The 17500-nt window shown below is 37.8% G+C and overlaps 1 protein-coding gene across 1 annotated transcript in view; it reads right to left on the bottom strand.

Moving 5' to 3' along the window:
• Window positions 1-732: 732 nt before the first annotated feature.
• Hsp110 (heat shock protein 70Cb) overlaps window positions 733-17500 on the bottom strand; it is a 38048-nt gene continuing 21280 nt past the window's right edge. Inside the window, exons 2-17 of the mRNA XM_070120951.1 lie at window positions 13268-13387; window positions 12818-13019; window positions 10211-10408; window positions 8835-8966; window positions 8464-8612; window positions 7916-8171; window positions 6760-6867; window positions 6303-6452; window positions 5965-6087; window positions 5700-5774; window positions 5328-5372; window positions 4504-4668; window positions 4168-4350; window positions 3793-3954; window positions 2740-2913; window positions 733-2536 (exon numbers count right to left, since the gene is read on the bottom strand). Coding sequence (XP_069977052.1) covers window positions 2402-2536; window positions 2740-2913; window positions 3793-3954; window positions 4168-4350; window positions 4504-4668; window positions 5328-5372; window positions 5700-5774; window positions 5965-6087; window positions 6303-6452; window positions 6760-6867; window positions 7916-8171; window positions 8464-8612; window positions 8835-8966; window positions 10211-10408; window positions 12818-13019; window positions 13268-13387 — 2377 coding nt within the window. The 3' untranslated portion in view covers window positions 733-2401. The remainder of the gene's footprint in view (window positions 2537-2739; window positions 2914-3792; window positions 3955-4167; window positions 4351-4503; window positions 4669-5327; window positions 5373-5699; window positions 5775-5964; window positions 6088-6302; window positions 6453-6759; window positions 6868-7915; window positions 8172-8463; window positions 8613-8834; window positions 8967-10210; window positions 10409-12817; window positions 13020-13267; window positions 13388-17500) is intronic.

Here is a 17500-nt window from a genome sequence, read left to right as displayed (position 1 = left end):
TTCGCATTTATCACACAACAGTGCATACTCAGCTTTTGCTGCACGTAAGACAGTATGCTTAAAAATTAGAGGGGTATTTCTTAAATGCGACCCAGCACCACTTCCAATATTTCATATGAAATTGAAACGATTCACAGTAGTATCCGTGTGAAGCTTGATCCCTCCAGAATATAAAAGGCGACCATAAGAGAGCTCATGCTGTTGGCTCGGAAATCTATTTACTCAATTTTTCCCCTTTTAGGTGGAGTCACTGAATTAATGAAAACGGGAAGCCCCTATACCAAAATGTATTTTGTCAGAATAGATCTTTTCGTTTTTGAAGCACATCGTACACTAAAGACTCAAAGAACGCTCTCACCATACTAACACATCTCCAATGACTTCTTGTTGATTTCTCGTAAATTCAACAGCTCCACTTATTAATTGTAAGTGATGTTGGGAATGCTATAGCTGTAAATTAATCGAAATTTTCCAGACATGTCAAAATACCGCTCATTTATATGTCACAAAAGAACCATTTCTGATGGACCTTGCTAATAACTGCCGTCAATATAGGCCAAACTGGATTAGTTTCAACACATTAAAGGCTATTACCTCACTCTCTTTCTTATCAGTATTCTTGTTATTCGGCAACTAGTTTCTCCTTGGTGGATTTGCTCTTTTCTTGTCAGTTGAAGATACGATTTACCCTCCTCATCTTGCATTTTCTTAAAGACTCGATAAATAAACAAATTTAGTGTTTACTTAAGTTCAGCTTGACCTTAAGACTTTTTTATTATTACACATTCAGTCCTACTATTATACAGTTTCTAGTGGAAAATATTCATTTGCATAAAGAAATCTGCAAAAGCAGGTTATTTCAAATTTTAACAAGATTACACCAATATACTATTTTGTGATTAACGATATGTAACAAAAATGTCTTAATCAATACAGCAAAAAAATTGTTTTAAGGGATAATTATAATCAAACCTCTACAAATGTTTATACCTGATTTTTTATTTTACATACCAAGCATATTAAGTTTAGTAGTATTGTCATACTTGCAGACCATCTTCTATTTCGTCTCTCCAAATCGTAAATTCCATTCAAACCATTTTAGAGTAATTCTTTTAATTTTAATATATAATTTAGATAAGATAATCGATGGCATAGAAGGACCTTTATAACAACAAATCAAACACTTTCCTAAAGAAACAAATCCTGGTGACACGTCTTATACACCCTCCTCTTTTCTCTGCTTTTATAGATGTTCGATATTACTTTCCCAACCCCCTTATCTACCACTGGCGAAAGAAAAGGTCGTAATGAGACTCAGTTGATGAAGTTGGTTTATCCTTACTATTTGAGACAGTCATTCACAGAAGCAAATACAGTGGAATGATTACAGCAAGTGATCAGTGAGGCCTTGTAACTCACTCACTCTCTTTCCTTTAACTAATGTAGTGAAAATTAATATGCTCTTTGCTAGCAGGACTTTTCCACTTCAACATCACTGTAAAATAAATTCTATGAAGTATCAAACAAAACTGGAAATGTAAAAAAAAAAAAAAAAGGGGGAAAATCTTCACTGATCTCATGGACAAAACCAAAGAAATAAAACTCCAATGATTTACTGGACAGTCTTATTGTTTAAATCTTTCTCGCTTGAAGAACATGAGCTTTTAAATCAGACAATGAGATGATTTTACACATACAGCAATACATGAGAAGCCTGATGCCGTAGATTGACAACTTAATTGATCCTGACTCAAAAAAGAAGAAAAAACTTCAATATGAAGTTAGAGATCTATGTCTAGCAGAGGGTATGATTATGTACAAATATTAATAATGCTTCTTCTGACATAGTCATTGCTATGACATCCACTCTACTAACTTAACTATGTGCTATACTTTATAAAGTCATTGCTACACCTACCAGTTACTATGGACAGGGGCACATTGTATCACCAGAATCCCTCAATACATAAAAAGTTTGAGGAAAAAAAAAATATTTAAAAAGAGAGAAAAAAAATAGTACTATTACTGGACATGAAGCCCTAGGCCAATGCCTAATTCAGTTCAAGCAGTGGTACATACCCTCGTGACATTGACATCGTAATCAATTGGTATTTCATGATCTGCAATTTCTACTCTACTTGACATAGTATGACCTTATGTTCACACTAAGAATTAAGCGGTGATTAAGACCAAGATTTGAAATTATGAGATTAGGTGCTGTTGTCAATGCTATACTGTTCGTAAATGGAAGGTAACCCTGCAACTTATCAAACAAAACATTACAAACAAAGCATTATTCAGGGAATCCCATGTCTTGACGTCAACACATTTCTTCTCAGGCAATACTGCAGAAGAGCAGCCCTAGCTAATCCCTGTAACTTCCCATATCCATGATATCGCATTAATCAACATCCATTGGTTCTGTTGGCTTTTCACTGGACTGCTGCTGCTCATTGTTCTTAGGGCCATTCGTCTGTTCTCCCGCGTTCTTGTCCTCCTCTCCTTCTTTCTTCTCTGCTGGGGGTGGTTCCTCCACCTATGAAGTTCCGATTTCATTAATGTTTTTGTCATATGATCTTCATTTAACATCAAATCTTTCACATCTAAAATAAACTATAAACACATTCACCCAGTACATATTTTTAAGTAATATGCCATTTGCATAAAAAAAAGGAAAAGAAAAAAGTCCCTAAGCAATGATACTCATCCCATCAAAAGACAATATATAAACAAGCTTACCTTTGGTTTGGGCTTTGGCTTGTTAATAATTGGATTAACCAAAGCTTCAAAGGTTCCTTTCTCTGACTTCACTTGGTTTGCAGAAATTGGCAAGTTTACATGCAGAGGAGTCGATGCAGATGCTCCCATATTTTTGTCTACCCATTCTTGCTTCTCGGTAATTGCCTTCTCAACCTGAAAGGGAAAGGGAAAATGAGTAAGTTAAAACTTGCTTTTTTAATAGTTTTTCCTCTTAGTTTGGCTACTGTACTGTTACAAAAATAAATTTTGTTAAAAAATCATACCAAACAAGAGAATAACCCCACTGGCCATAATCAACCCCTTGGATCCAGGTGCTTCATTGCCTGCACATGGCTCAAATTACGGATATTAGGCTCACTTGAGCTACCACTCTGATGGGCCGGGCGCACAAAAACACTCATGAGCAGTAACAAGACTCCAAGCCCATCCATTGCAATGTTGATTTCTCTTTCTGCATGAGAGTTTTTAGCTTTTTTACTATTTTCCAATGTCTATATTTGTCATTTGATTTGCTTTATCTAGATGGTAATTAACCATTTTCCTTGCACAGATTCCACATCATCTCTCTAGGTAGTCCATAACTCATTGCAATAATCAAAAGGAGTAACATTTTGTTGTCATTTGAGCATGGAAATACTGGCAATACAGCTCCCTGGTACTGGCACTCTTTCAGTCATGGCTCATGGAAAAACTTTTCACATTAAATTTTCAATGGAAATATTGCAAGAGCCCTTTCCTAAATACCCAGTCTAATCACATTCCAAAAGTTTTGTGCAATTGTGACGAGTCATTCCAATCACCCAGCCAGCCATCTGCCCAAAGTCTCTAAACAACCAGTTCCCGTCACCATAGCCTTCATCCAAATATTCCCATGAAGGCATGTTCACACATGACATGATAGTCAAGTCATCCAGATCACAGGGGCTAAAACATGAGAAGACAATCCTGCTTGTTCTATTACTATTATACAAGCGCTTTTTAATAATAATAACAATAACAATAAATACAAATTAAGATTTTTTGCTTTATTACCTTTTCCACCTGAGCAGCTTCGAGATGACTATACTTCTCCTCCCCACTACGGAACTGTTCTGTCGCCTTGCGTGCCAGCTGAATGGAACTTAATAGGCTTTCAAATGCCCTGGGAAGTTCTTCTCGTTCTCGCTTCCTGTCCTTGATTGGCTCGCCATGTTTCTGGGGTAAAACAGTTTTGTCAGATATAAAAATTTCAAATACTTATTGCACAAAGCAGTGAAACACTTACTGTAGATTAAAAATGTTCCATGAATCTGCTGCTTTAAATTTGAAAAATCAAACTACCCATGAATACATACAAATTGAAACAAAATCTGAAATAACCGTCTTTACAAATTCACAATACCTTATATTTCGCAATTCAAGCCTTACCTTTAGTTCTGTTAATTTATCCAAATAGACTTGCTTCTTGCAGTCTTCGCCATCTTCATAGAGCCAATTCTCGGTATCTTCCAACATAAGGCCTAGCTTCTCTCTATCGCCTTCACTGATATACTTTTCCAATTCTTCATAAATACGACCCCTAATGTCATACACATATTCTTCCACAGCATTCTGAGCAGAGAGAGGATAAATTAGGATTATTTTTATAAGGAAACTAATAGCAATCTACTACCTTTAAAAATTCTACAAGAAAATTACAATAATCCTTTCTGACATAAAATCAATCCGAAAGTAGGCACACGTCTCCAACATGTTTACACTTACCTTAGCATTAATTCGTTCATTCTCTAGCTTATCTGCCTGGACCATCTGAGCTTCTCTCTCCACCAAATTGTTCATTTCAGTGGCACTATGCGACTTACTGACTTCATTGATGGGAAGCTCTACAGTTTTCATAACGTTCTTGACCTTCTTTTCTCCACCTTCATTCTGTTTGGGTTCAAAGAGAAATTTTACAGCTTAGTATTACCTAAAATTTTTCAATCAATATTTAGTTATTCAGAGAGCATCTCATAAGTATTTGTCTTTTAACCCAACGCCAACGGGTATAAAATTTTGGCAAGTGGACATAATAACAGGATTGTTGGCAGACATCGGTAGTTTTCTGTTAACACCTGGCTAGTTTGGTAGTTTGCAAGCGACATTTGGCACCTAAAAGCTCTGATTTTTCTATAATTAATAAAAATATCATAATTTTGAAGGCTTACCTTCATTATAGGTGCTATTGCCTAAAATCTCAACCAAATAAATGAAGCCACTACTATTGGAGATAAACAAACTCTGTCTGACGAGCCAATGGCACAAGAATCGGCATGATATGATGCCATTCATTTTCTGGTCCACAACAGCCATGGCATGTACATACATGCCACCCGTCGCCTAGTGGTTAATCTAAATATTTGACATATCAAATATAACCTCTTTAGATCACAACAAAAATCAAAATTTCAAAGTAAACATATTTATAGTTTGTGGTTTTGGAGATCCTATATCAGTCAGCTAAAATAAAAGTAGAACAATCAGATTTCTGCTACTTCTTCACATCAAAAAACATTAAAAAAAAAAACACACACAAACAGAAAACTAACCTTTGCTGGAGGTGCTCCTTCTGCTGGCTTGTCAGTCTCCATTTTCTATTTGGTAATAGGAGAGGCAAGGATAAGTACTACTGGAAAATCTGGAATGCCTGGTGACTCCCTACCCACTATTGGCAAGACTAAAAATTGTGATACTATATTTTAACACAATCTATACCCAATTAATAAAGGTTCAATGTATACAATTATGATCATATAAAGCTCACTACATCTACACAAGATGTTGAAAAAGGAAAGTAATAATCCTTACTCCAACCCTAACAACAGGGAACATATAACCCTAAATTAATCAACAGGTTTCCAAACATTACTCAAAAATACAGGGTTAACATGATAAAACACACACGCAAAAAAAAAAATTACCTGATCTGGAGCACCTTCCTGTTCTGGGGTTTTCTGATTCTCTCCTTGAGCTGCTGCATCACCTTCCCCAGAATTCTGAATAAAAAAAAGTAGGCATGTATAAGTATCTATAAACAGAATTGTAAAAGATATGGGCCACCTACAATTTATGCATGTATCATATATAATACATTTATCTTTGGTTCCCTCATTCATTATTACAGAGTACAATCATAGTCTTCTATATCTTTTTTGTCAAACAACCATGTCCTCAGTTCAAAGTTACCTTCTGTTTTTCCTCTGTTTCCATATTTTCTGCAGGTTCCTCCACTGCCTCTTTCTTTTCAGTCAGAGTTGCTGAAGCTATGGTGAAGAGACCATGCAAATTGACCCTGACTTTCACCTTGACCTGCAATTTTCAATGAAATGTCAAATCAAGTGCAAAACAATTGAACACCTGAATAATGATACTTTTTTCTTTGTTTACTAATCATTAAAAAAGAAAAAAAAAAACATTTTATTACAAAATACCATGCACAATCTGGAAATCTCATTTTCATACAGTGCATAAAAATGGCACAATACAAATAAACATCTAGAGACAATGAGCAACACACGCCTTACCTTTTGGCACTCTCCCTCTGGTCCCGGAGCTATTTTCTGTATCGTATAATTGCCAATAATAGGATCTGGGAAAGAGGCGGGATCAGTGTACTGAGCCTGAAGTGTGAATGGTTCCCGTCGGTAGAAGGTCAGCATTTTTGAGAATGGTACCTAAGGATAAAAAAAAAAAAAACATTAAGAGAATTGTAAAAAAAAAAAAAAAAAAAGAAAAACAAGTTACAATCAGCAAATGCACTGACACTATGGGCAAAGTCGGATCAAATCATTCTCAACTCTTTTAAACCATGAATATCAGGGAGAATAATCACATTAATATCAATGATAACATTATTACCATAATGAGTAAGAAATTTTATTTGAGAATTCTGATGATCAACAGTTTTAACTTCCTGTCTTTAGTTTTAAATATATCTTATCATTACGCTTAAGCCTTTAAATAACAACAAACCAGTCTCACCTGATGATTCTTTGGGAACACTTCCATATCACCCTCCTGGCCAGACTCATCCTGCCAAACTAATCGAATACTGTACGGCTGCACATCTGTTATTGAGAATTCTCGTACCTGAAAGTAAAGTTTCCATTTCACAACATTATACTAATATAAACAAGAACAATATTCTTCTCCTTGTAAACATGTTAATAAATGAATGTAAACATATTGCTTTTGATAGCTTACTGAAAACCATAGAGGTTTTATGGCCTTGGTACATCATACATTTTCTTCTTGTCCCAATTCTGAGGCAATGAGTCATCCCCCTACCCCTGCTACATTATCTGCTGATCTCTTTTGTCAATCTGTAATCCCTCTACACTCTCTTAGCTTTTAAAACTTACCAATCTTGGTGTACTGAATATTTTACTTTTACTTTAACCCAGTGCCACAGGAGATTGTCCACATATATATACAATATGTCACATGTCAATGTTGACTTTGGTTTATTTATTGTGTTTATACATAGATGGCACCTGAAGTATTGAGTTACAGATTACAAGCCCTACTTATCTTACCAATTTACCCTTTTAGTTGATATTCAGAAATATTATATCATATTCTTTATTGGTACCAGTACTGTTAATAACATTATAATAATCCTAATGATATTAATATATATATATATATATACACATATATTCTCTCCTCATATCTTCAAGTGTTAAAAAAGGCATTTCTGACTATATATTCATTTTTATCTTGGTATCTATCATGATGGTCAAATTGTACTTGTTTCCTTAAAGCTGAAACCTTAACTTTTCTTACAGCATTCTATTTGATTTTCTGAAAACCCAATATACACAAAGGAATAGATAATCAATTATTCTACTGTTTTGGGTGAATACATATCTTTCTAGGAAATATAAGTATGAAATATGCTAGAAGTGGTACAATGGTCATTGTCAAAAGAAGTATAACATGACTGAAATATTCTAGTCTTGACTGTATTAACAATTATCTATGACTTAGGTTGCATAATGTGGTATGTGTCAAATGGATGATGAAAAAAAAATAAATAAATAAATAAAAATAATAAATAAATAAATGTTACAATGTGTCATCTTTCCAAACAGTCTAATATCTTGAATAAACAAAATTGAAATCAATTTCAACTAACCTTAAAAGCAGGGGAGAGCATTGCACACTGCAAGGCACATCCTCTTGCCACTGCTTCATCTTGGTTGAGTGTGGTTGAGGGTGTTTTCCTGAACACTTTCTCAATCAATTGCTTAATGGCCGGGATACGGGTTGATCCACCAACAACTTCAACACCATAAATGTCATCTAGCCTGAGGTTGGAATCAGCCAGGCACGTCTGCAGCGTGATCTCAACACGATTGAACAGCGACTCTGCCATACTTTCCATGGCAGTCCTAAAAACAGAGGCTTAGTCTTAATTACACGAATACCATATACAGAAATGCTAAATTAGGTTTTATGTAAAAGCAAAATGCCAAAGACTAAGCAAAATCTAAGGCTTTGAACAAATTTTCTTAAAAGCATTTGTAGTATAAATTGCAATAAAAGGAAAACTAGATAAGCCATATAAATCAAAACTATAGATACTCTGAATGCCCAAAATTTCCTTCCCTATATTACTTTCCCCTTTGTTTATGCTTAAAATCTCAGTGAAAATCAAAAACACACCACTTTAATTATGCGTACCTATTTAGTTTACCACTAACATCCTTATCATCCATGAAACACTCAATGTTAATAGGAAGATCTGTTGAATTTGCTGACATTTGCTTTTTCAGTTTCTCAACTTCAGTCAGGAGCCTGACCCATGCACGGGGACTGGTTGTTGCATCTACCTGCAAGGGGAAATCATGCATATGTTCCTTATTATTTCTGAATCAGACCAGTATCATTTCAACATGTCCTTTCCCATTATACTATTGTTTTTCTTTTCAATCTTAAAACATGCTCTCTCTGCTTTAAACCATACTTAATAATCTACATCACATTTAATTTTTATTGACATATTTATACCATATCATCAACATTTTGAAACCTCATATCAACTTTTATATTACCTTGAATCTAGTCTTGAAGTCATTAGCAAAGTAAGTTGCTAATAGATGATCAATCTGCCTTCCACCAAGATCAGAATCAGCTGCTGTTGCAAGCATCTTGAGCTTCCCCTTATTAAATGCAACTGCAGACACCTGAAACATACAAATACAAATCATGATGCTATATGTCAATGTTATGTAACATTTCATAACTAGCCATTGTATACTTTTACAGCTGAACTTCTAAACAATGTTCAGCCTTTAGATTAAAGTAATAAAAAATCAAACCTATTAAAAAATGTTAACAAGTATGTTGTCACAGGTTTCCAAAGAAAGGGTGAGTAAGCAATATGAAAGCCTTTGGTAATAACAGAAGTTTAAGTATCATAGACATAAAAAAGGAATATGAAGTAGACTATGCATTTTATGCCATTGTTTACAAATTCTCAAGGATTAAAGCTGCTGCTGAAATAAGTGCACCTGCACAACTGACAACAGGCATAAACTAACAAGCACATTATTCAAGAAAAATATTCCCAACACAAGAAGACCTGATGAGTAAACAAACGTACACATTCTAGGAGCAGTAATATACTTGCATTATATAAATATTAAATCTCATATTTGCAAGGCACATGCCAAAATGAAGTTTACATAATTAATAGACTTCATCACTAGCATCACCTTACCATAATGGGAGTTCAATTTAAATTTTTCTATGTTTTACTTTGCCTGTACTCTATCTGACTCACTTATGACTGGATTTCCCCGCTCCATACCAAGCCATTAACAAGGTTACATGGGCAATGAGCCACTTGACCAAAAAAATTGAAATACAGAAAATATACAATTATCTTGTTCTCTTGGCTATGGCATAAACAATTTTTTTATGAAATGGGAGCAAAAAAGAAGGTTTAAGCCTAATTTTGTGGAGTGGTTTCTCCTCGCTGACCAGTCAGGGCCAAACAAGAGAACTATTTAGCACCCACAACTTAAAAGCAGGCTCAACTGCACATGACACGATTAGACGTCATCCAGTGTGAATGGATTACATCTACTTGAACAACAATCTGAAGGCTAACCTGAGTAAGTGGTGGAGGGTTATAACTTCAAGGACTAATGTGGCATAAAAAGGAGAACGTATTTTTGGTTTCCTTAATGTCTTTCCAGTTGTAAAAGAAAAGAATTGCAAACATTTAACAGATAGCACCCCTTTCTTTACGAGATCTAGTAAACTACTGACCACCAGGTCATGACCCCTACTTAGAACCCTGATACTCACCACTCAAGTATCAAAAATTATTTCTACATTACCGTTGATTAGTCTAATCACCTACTATTATCCATTATCTTTCCATTATTTACTTGTGTATTTCCTGACAGTTATTATTCCTTACCTGAAGATTTGAATGACCACAGTCTACGAAGACCACATTTCTTGGCTTCTCTTCAGGTGCTGGAAGGTCCTGCTTATAGATACCATATGCCAGGGCTGTGGCAGTGGTCTCATTCATCAGTCGGAGGACATTGAGGCCGGAGATGACTGCCGCTTCCAAAACTGCACGGCGCTCAGCATCAGTAAAGTAGCATGGAACCTGAGTTAGAGATGGGTAGTGAGTTTTAAAGGCATGATTGTTTAAATTCTAGAAGGATTTTTTTTTCTTTTTTTTCTTTTAATCCAACTATCTTTATTACTTTCATTAAAGCAATATATTAAAAAATCAAACCTTTTTCTCGGAAGAATGCAACATCTTTAACCCATATGATGATTGGCATGACATACATGCCATATCCACTATCATATCAGTTTATCAATTTTGCTTAAACATAGATGGCTCCACTAAAGTTTGGCCACCAAGGAGTCAATTACTCGTCCTACCTGATCTTACCTATTTACTTCTATTGACCATATTATACCTATTCTGCATTCCCACCCTTTCTTATCATCCTCTCCTGAACCTTTTACAGCTGAAGCCCCTTAAGTGCACCTTTTCCCAGATGAAAGGGGGATCAGTACGCTTTGTTTCTTGGCCAGATATAAATGGGCAATGAACATGCAAAAAAGGGCCCTACCCCTTGACTGAAATAAAATTCATGACTATTCTAAACAATGTTCACACAACAATTTTCATACAGCTGTAATATTATTTCTTTTAAATTTTAACTTACAATTACTTAAACTTGTATTATTACTCTTCATACATAATAGATAGTAGGTGAACACCCTCACCCCCACAAAAATGTATTTGATTCTTAGTTTATAACAAAAATTGCCCTCTGCATTGGATGCCATGACCATTACATCATGAAAAAATTTTGCTTGACAGGCAGATGATGTGAACATGTCTTTAAGGGAAAATTTGGCTGTGGGCTTGGGTAACGTGGACATACTGTCATGAGCATTTTGGTTAAAGGCCTGGGTGACGAGAACGACTCCCCACAATTGCAAAGCACTTGGTGATTAGACTCATTTGGCACAGAAAGGGGCTTTTGCATCATTCCTATCAATAAACAAGTGTGTTATGTATCATCCATGAGCTAAGACTGGAAGAGAATTGGCTCCAGGAAGGACGCTATTTCGATGCTCAGGATCCTATTTCTGAATGCAGTGACCAGTATACTGAAAATTTAATATTATGAAAAAAACTAAAATGACACAAATAATAAAATGTTCTTTAGTGCTATTATTATTGCACTAAGTTAAGGACTACCTAGGGAGATGATATGGGGTCTCTATATCAAATGAAAAATATAGACATTGGAAAATGTCAACAAAAAAAAAAAAAAAAAAAATGCTTATGCAGAAAACTGTAAATGGGAGGCATGGAGTCTTTGTCAATACACATGATTATTCGAGTGCACCCGGCCAACAATCCACATATCCATCAGACTGGCCACCCAAGTAAGTGTAAAGCCCATATCGTGAACCACATTATGGCAGTGAAGCATCCGGATCTGAGTAAAATTTTGCTTGCCTTATATCACTAAAATTGACCAACAATTTTTTTTGAAGGCTATCTTTTTTCAGAATTCTTCTGAGGAACTTAGTGTCATTTGACCACAAGAGTGAAAACAGACAGGGTCTACAATGAAATTATCATATTTTTCTTGCTGTTTTTGCTTTTGACTTTATAAGTGCGGAACAAAACTATTAGAACTGATTATTCTAAACAATAACTGTTACCCAAGGCAAGATAAAAGTTTAAGCTTTATTTTTTTTTCTATCTTTTGTTTCTCATAAAAATATTATCTGTTACATAGCAGGTAATTGTTCTTCATTTTGTTTTCCCTATCATGCTATAGGCCCTATCACACGAGCACATTTTCCAGCATTTTTTGTTTGTTTCCAAATGAACTTTTCCCATCAAAATGAACTGACTCTATCACACTACCAAGGCAGAAAACATTGCCCATGTAAACAAACATGGCACTTTCGGAGTGAGGTCCCGAGAACCACATGAACATTCTCATGTATATGACGTTATCTTTAAAGAAATGTAATTGTATATTGTATATATGAATGTTCTAAAATACTAGCTTATATTTATATTTAATCCTTCTATTTAACAATAAAAATAATATTTCAGCTGTATAGATACTCTAGCATAAGATCAAGATGGAAATTGGTCAGACGGAAACAGTTGTAACTGTCTTTGTCTGGGTGTTCTTATTCAGATGGAAATGCAAAAGTTGACAGAAAAAGTGCTAGTGTGATGGGGCCTTAACAACTAGGATAATTCACTTAGCAAAATCAAACAATACTAATATTAATACCAATAACAACAATATGTTTTGACTTGCCACATTAGTACTAACCATAAATTCCAATTATAACAAAACTATGTAAAGTACTAGATTATCCAACATGGTAAACATATACCAAAATATTACATTGGCTAACTTTAACATTTCCACAAGTAATATGGTAATATTACACATTTTTTCATTGGATGAATAGCACTGGCAATATAAAAAAAAATTCAAATGTCCATATTCTTACTTACCCCAATAACAACATCGTTAACCTTGATGCCAAGGGCCTGTTCTGCTGTTAGTTTTAACTTCGTGAAAAGCATTGACGTAACTTGTAAGGCTGAAAATGTCTGTTCTTCATTTAAGTATCGTACAGCAATACCAACACTTCTATCTGGTAATTCAACAGTCTTGTAAGGAAGTGGAGCAATTTCAGCCTGCACTTTTGGGTCCCTGGAAAAAATGATGGAATTGCAGATTATATCTTTCTTTCTCCTTTTCTAACATCTTTTCCCATACTTCCCAAACCAACAGGGATGACTATTAAACAATAATATTCAACAAATATTTCTATTCAACAAGCTCTGATACGAAACATTATCAGATACCTTGCACTATCAATTCTCTTACAAACTTGTATAATGCTAGCAATCTACCGAGTGTTCTTAAAATTACTTCAATATCTATAAAGTAACACTGACCTGTAGTGTCTGCCTAATAGTCGCTTGAATCCATGCACAGTGTTCTTCATATTGGTGGTCATCTGATTTTTGGCAGCGACACCCAGAATGCGGTTCTTTTCCCCAAAAGCGACACATGATCTGGAAATAATAAAGAAGTAAATGAAACTCATATTCTACACATTATCATACAAATAACTTTAACCATACCAACTATTAGTAATAATGATGATAATAACAATAACAATACTAATGATAACCATAAGAATATGTGAGAGTGGGTGAGTGAACAAGTGAGAGTGGGTGAGTGAACAAGTGAGAGTGGGTGAGTGAACAAGTGAGAGTGGGTGAGTGAACAAGTGAGAGTGGGTGAGTGAGCAAGTGAGAGTGGGTGAGTGAGCAAGTGAGAGTGGGTGAGTGAGCAAGTGAGAGTGGGTGAGTGAGCAAGTGAGAGTGGGTGAGTGAGCAAGTGAGAGTGGGTGAGTGAGCAAGTGAGAGTGGGTGAGTGAGCAAGTGAGAGTGGGTGAGTGAGCAAGTGAGAGTGGGTGAGTGAGCAAGTGAGAGTGGGTGAGTGAGCAAGTGAGAGTGGGTGAGTGAGCAAGTGAGAGTGGGTGAGTGAGCAAGTGAGAGTGGGTGAGTGAGCAAGTGAGAGTGGGTGAGTGAGCAAGTGAGAGTGGGTGAGTGAGCAAGTGAGAGTGGGTGAGTGAGCAAGTGAGAGTGGGTGAGTGAGCAAGTGAGAGTGGGTGAGTGAGCAAGTGAGAGTGGGTGAGTGAGCAAGTGAGAGTGGGTGAGTGAGCAAGTGAGAGTGGGTGAGTGAGCAAGTGAGAGTGGGTGAGTGAGCAAGTGAGAGTGGGTGAGTGAGCAAGTGAGAGTGGGTGAGTGAGCAAGTGAGAGTGGGTGAGTGAGCAAGTGAGAGTGGGTGAGTGAGCAAGTGAGAGTGGGTGAGTGAGCAAGTGAGAGTGGGTGAGTGAGCAAGTGAGAGTGGGTGAGTGAGCAAGTGAGAGTGGGTGAGTGAGCAAGTGAGAGTGGGTGAGTGAGCAAGTGAGAGTGGGTGAGTGAGCAAGTGAGAGTGGGTGAGTGAGCAAGTGAGAGTGGGTGAGTGAACAAGTGAGAGTGGGTGAGTGAACAAGTGAGAGTGGGTGAGTGAACAAGTGAGAGTGGGTGAGTGAACAAGTGAGAGTGGGTGAGTGAACAAGTGAGAGTGGGTGAGTGAACAAGTGAGAGTGGGTGAGTGAACAAGTGAGAGTGGGTGAGTGAACAAGTGAGAGTGGGTGAGTGAACAAGTGAGAGTGGGTGAGTGAACAAGTGAGAGTGGGTGAGTGAACAAGTGAGAGTGGGTGAGTGAACAAGTGAGAGTGGGTGAGTGAACAAGTGAGAGTGGGTGAGTGAACAAGTGAGAGTGGGTGAGTGAACAAGTGAGAGTGGGTGAGTGAACAAGTGAGAGTGGGTGAGTGAACAAGTGAGAGTGGGTGAGTGAACAAGTGAGAGTGGGTGAGTGAACAAGTGAGAGTGGGTGAGTGAACAAGTGAGAGTGGGTGAGTGAACAAGTGAGAGTGGGTGAGTGAACAAGTGAGAGTGGGTGAGTGAACAAGTGAGAGTGGGTGAGTGAACAAGTGAGAGTGGGTGAGTGAACAAGTGAGAGTGGGTGAGTGAACAAGTGAGAGTGGGTGAGTGAACAAGTGAGAGTGGGTGAGTGAACAAGTGAGAGTGGGTGAGTGAACAAGTGAGAGTGGGTGAGTGAACAAGTGAGAGTGGGTGAGTGAACAAGTGAGAGTGGGTGAGTGAACAAGTGAGAGTGGGTGAGTGAACAAGTGAGAGTGGGTGAGTGAACATGTGAGAGTGGGTGAGTGAACAAGTGAGAGTGGGTGAGTGAACAAGTGAGAGTGGGTGAGTGAACAAGTGAGAGTGGGTGAGTGAACAAGTGAGAGTGGGTGAGTGAACAAGTGAGAGTGGGTGAGTGAATAAGTGAGAGTGGGTGAGTGAATAAGTGAGAGTGAGTGAGTGAATAAGTGAGAGTGAGTGAATAAGTGAGAGTGAGTGAGTGAATAAGCATGTTGTTGGCATCTGTATAATACATGTGTAAGCACATGCAGGTGCCTAGTGCCACATAGCTCTCCCTAGCTGCACATGGCTCCTCTTAACCTCATTCTCCTTCTCTTTTTGCCTGTATGTGTCCGTAAGTGGGCGTTTGTGCATGCGTGTGCGCGCGTACGTGCATGAACGCCAGCCCGTTTGAGTGAAATACCATTCCTTTTATGACTTACAACTACCCAACTGTCACAGTGCAAGTCCGCATTTCCTATGTTGCATTCCTTCCTGCCTCCCTATGTGCCAAAATTAGACGCCTTGGGCCCACCATAGTGCAACCGCGCCATAAATAACGACTAAAGGGTGATAACGGTAATGCTAAAAGAACCAAACGGCCACATTACAACGGTGGTCCTTCCCCCACAGATCCATTTTCTGCCGCGATGAAGTTAGGCAGACGTCATCCCACGCGGTTCGCCCATATAAGGTGTCACCTGCCTCATGCCATGAGCTCGCCATAGCCCCCATTTCCTGGCCTTTTTGGGACAAACTTGCGAAAGCCGCATTTAATTCTCCCTTGATCTAAGACATATATTAGCAATTAATCGAAATGCTTGTAAGGTAAACAACCCCACCATCCCCTCACTTGTATTCCGAGTGGAAAGAGTGGTGGCAGAAACCGGTAAAACCGAGCATTTATTGCGTTTATTGCCAATGCCTTTCCAGAACGTCTTCCTTAATCGTTATCTGCGCACCCACCGATTCCAACGCGAAAACCTTCCCCTGTCTCTTGGTTTAAAAACCGAATGCCTACAATCTTGTTTTCCGGGTCTGATTCAACAGAGTAAAAATAAACAATTACAAAAAAAAATCTAGTAACAGCTAAGCGAGCACACAGGCGCGCTCACATACACGTACAATGGGGTCTGAAAACATCGTTCCACACATTCTCCGGTGCCACAAGAACAATTTCCTGGTCCACGTAACGCGCAAGGAAGATGGAAAAGAAGTAAACCCGAAGCCTGTCCGTCGCCCAGTATCTGGCGACGTCTGGCACCGAGAAAGGCGGTACAGCGGGACCGATGAGTCACAGATATTTGTGAGAGTGAGAGTTTAATGCACTGACACCTTGGCTTTCCTCTTCAAGATGAATATGTAATCGCGGCCAAGCAAAGCGCGGGATTTTGCTGTTGAAAACTCGAACTGCAGGCATGGTTAGTGGAAGGAGGGGCAGTGTGTCGTCACACTTATCTGTCGGGGACGAACGGTCTCACGAACTCCCATACCGACGTGCGCTCGGCTGTACTCGCCGCAGCTATCAACCACGCTGTCATTGTAACTTTTATCAGTCTTTGCTTAAATATTGCTGTCATTGTCAAGTACTTGTGATAGCAACAAACATAAATAAATTATATCTGAACAATCAGCAAAATTAAAAAATAATTAAAATCTGGTAGCACATCGAGGTTTGATACTTCACTTTTTACTTATGAATTACTGCTAATACTGTTATTACCACTTTCAATTTTACTGTTCTTTTACAGTCCATATCCTATCCTCTCAACTACTTCAACTGCTATCACCGCTTTCTACTGCCTTGTTTTTTTCCCAAAATAAAATTGTTACGACCATTACCTTGCTTTCATTTTTAACCCCAAGGCCTCACGTAAGAACAATTCTGCTAATACAGCCACAATCTCAAAGAATGTCGCCACAAAAGATCCTTACAAATCCTCTCGGGGGAAGTCGGTCATGCTTGTCACGAGCACGTTTTCTTCGTCGATAACAAAAGGTACAGAATCATTCGCTTTACATAATGGTGTTCAGACCCACGCTTATTTCAAGACGTGCAGTTCTATGGTTTAGTCGACACATTCCCTCTATTCTCCTTGCCTTAGATAGTTCGCCTTCAACCATTCACCTATAACCTTAAGATTTTAAACCAAGAAAACCGGCACTAATACTTTCGAGAACATGTTCGTTGCTTGCCGCCCGCGCCTTCATTCCCATCACCTCCACAATGTCATCCATGCACGTACAAGAACGCACACGTACACGTAACAAACTGGAAGCACGGACAGCCCCTACGAAACGGACTCCCTATGAGCCCTTCAATTCAGTACAACTGTCCTAAAACCAAGTCGAGCGCAATCCACCAAGTACCTTTTTTTCTGAGGAATGTACACACGCCTATCTAGAGTAGGTGTTAAAAGTTACCGTCAAATG

This window comes from Penaeus vannamei, chromosome 4, assembly GCF_042767895.1.
Source record: "Penaeus vannamei isolate JL-2024 chromosome 4, ASM4276789v1, whole genome shotgun sequence".
NCBI lineage: Eukaryota > Metazoa > Arthropoda > Malacostraca > Decapoda > Penaeidae > Penaeus > Penaeus vannamei.
The sequence above is the reverse complement of the archived record's forward strand: the minus strand, read 5'-3'. Positions and strand labels throughout refer to the sequence as shown.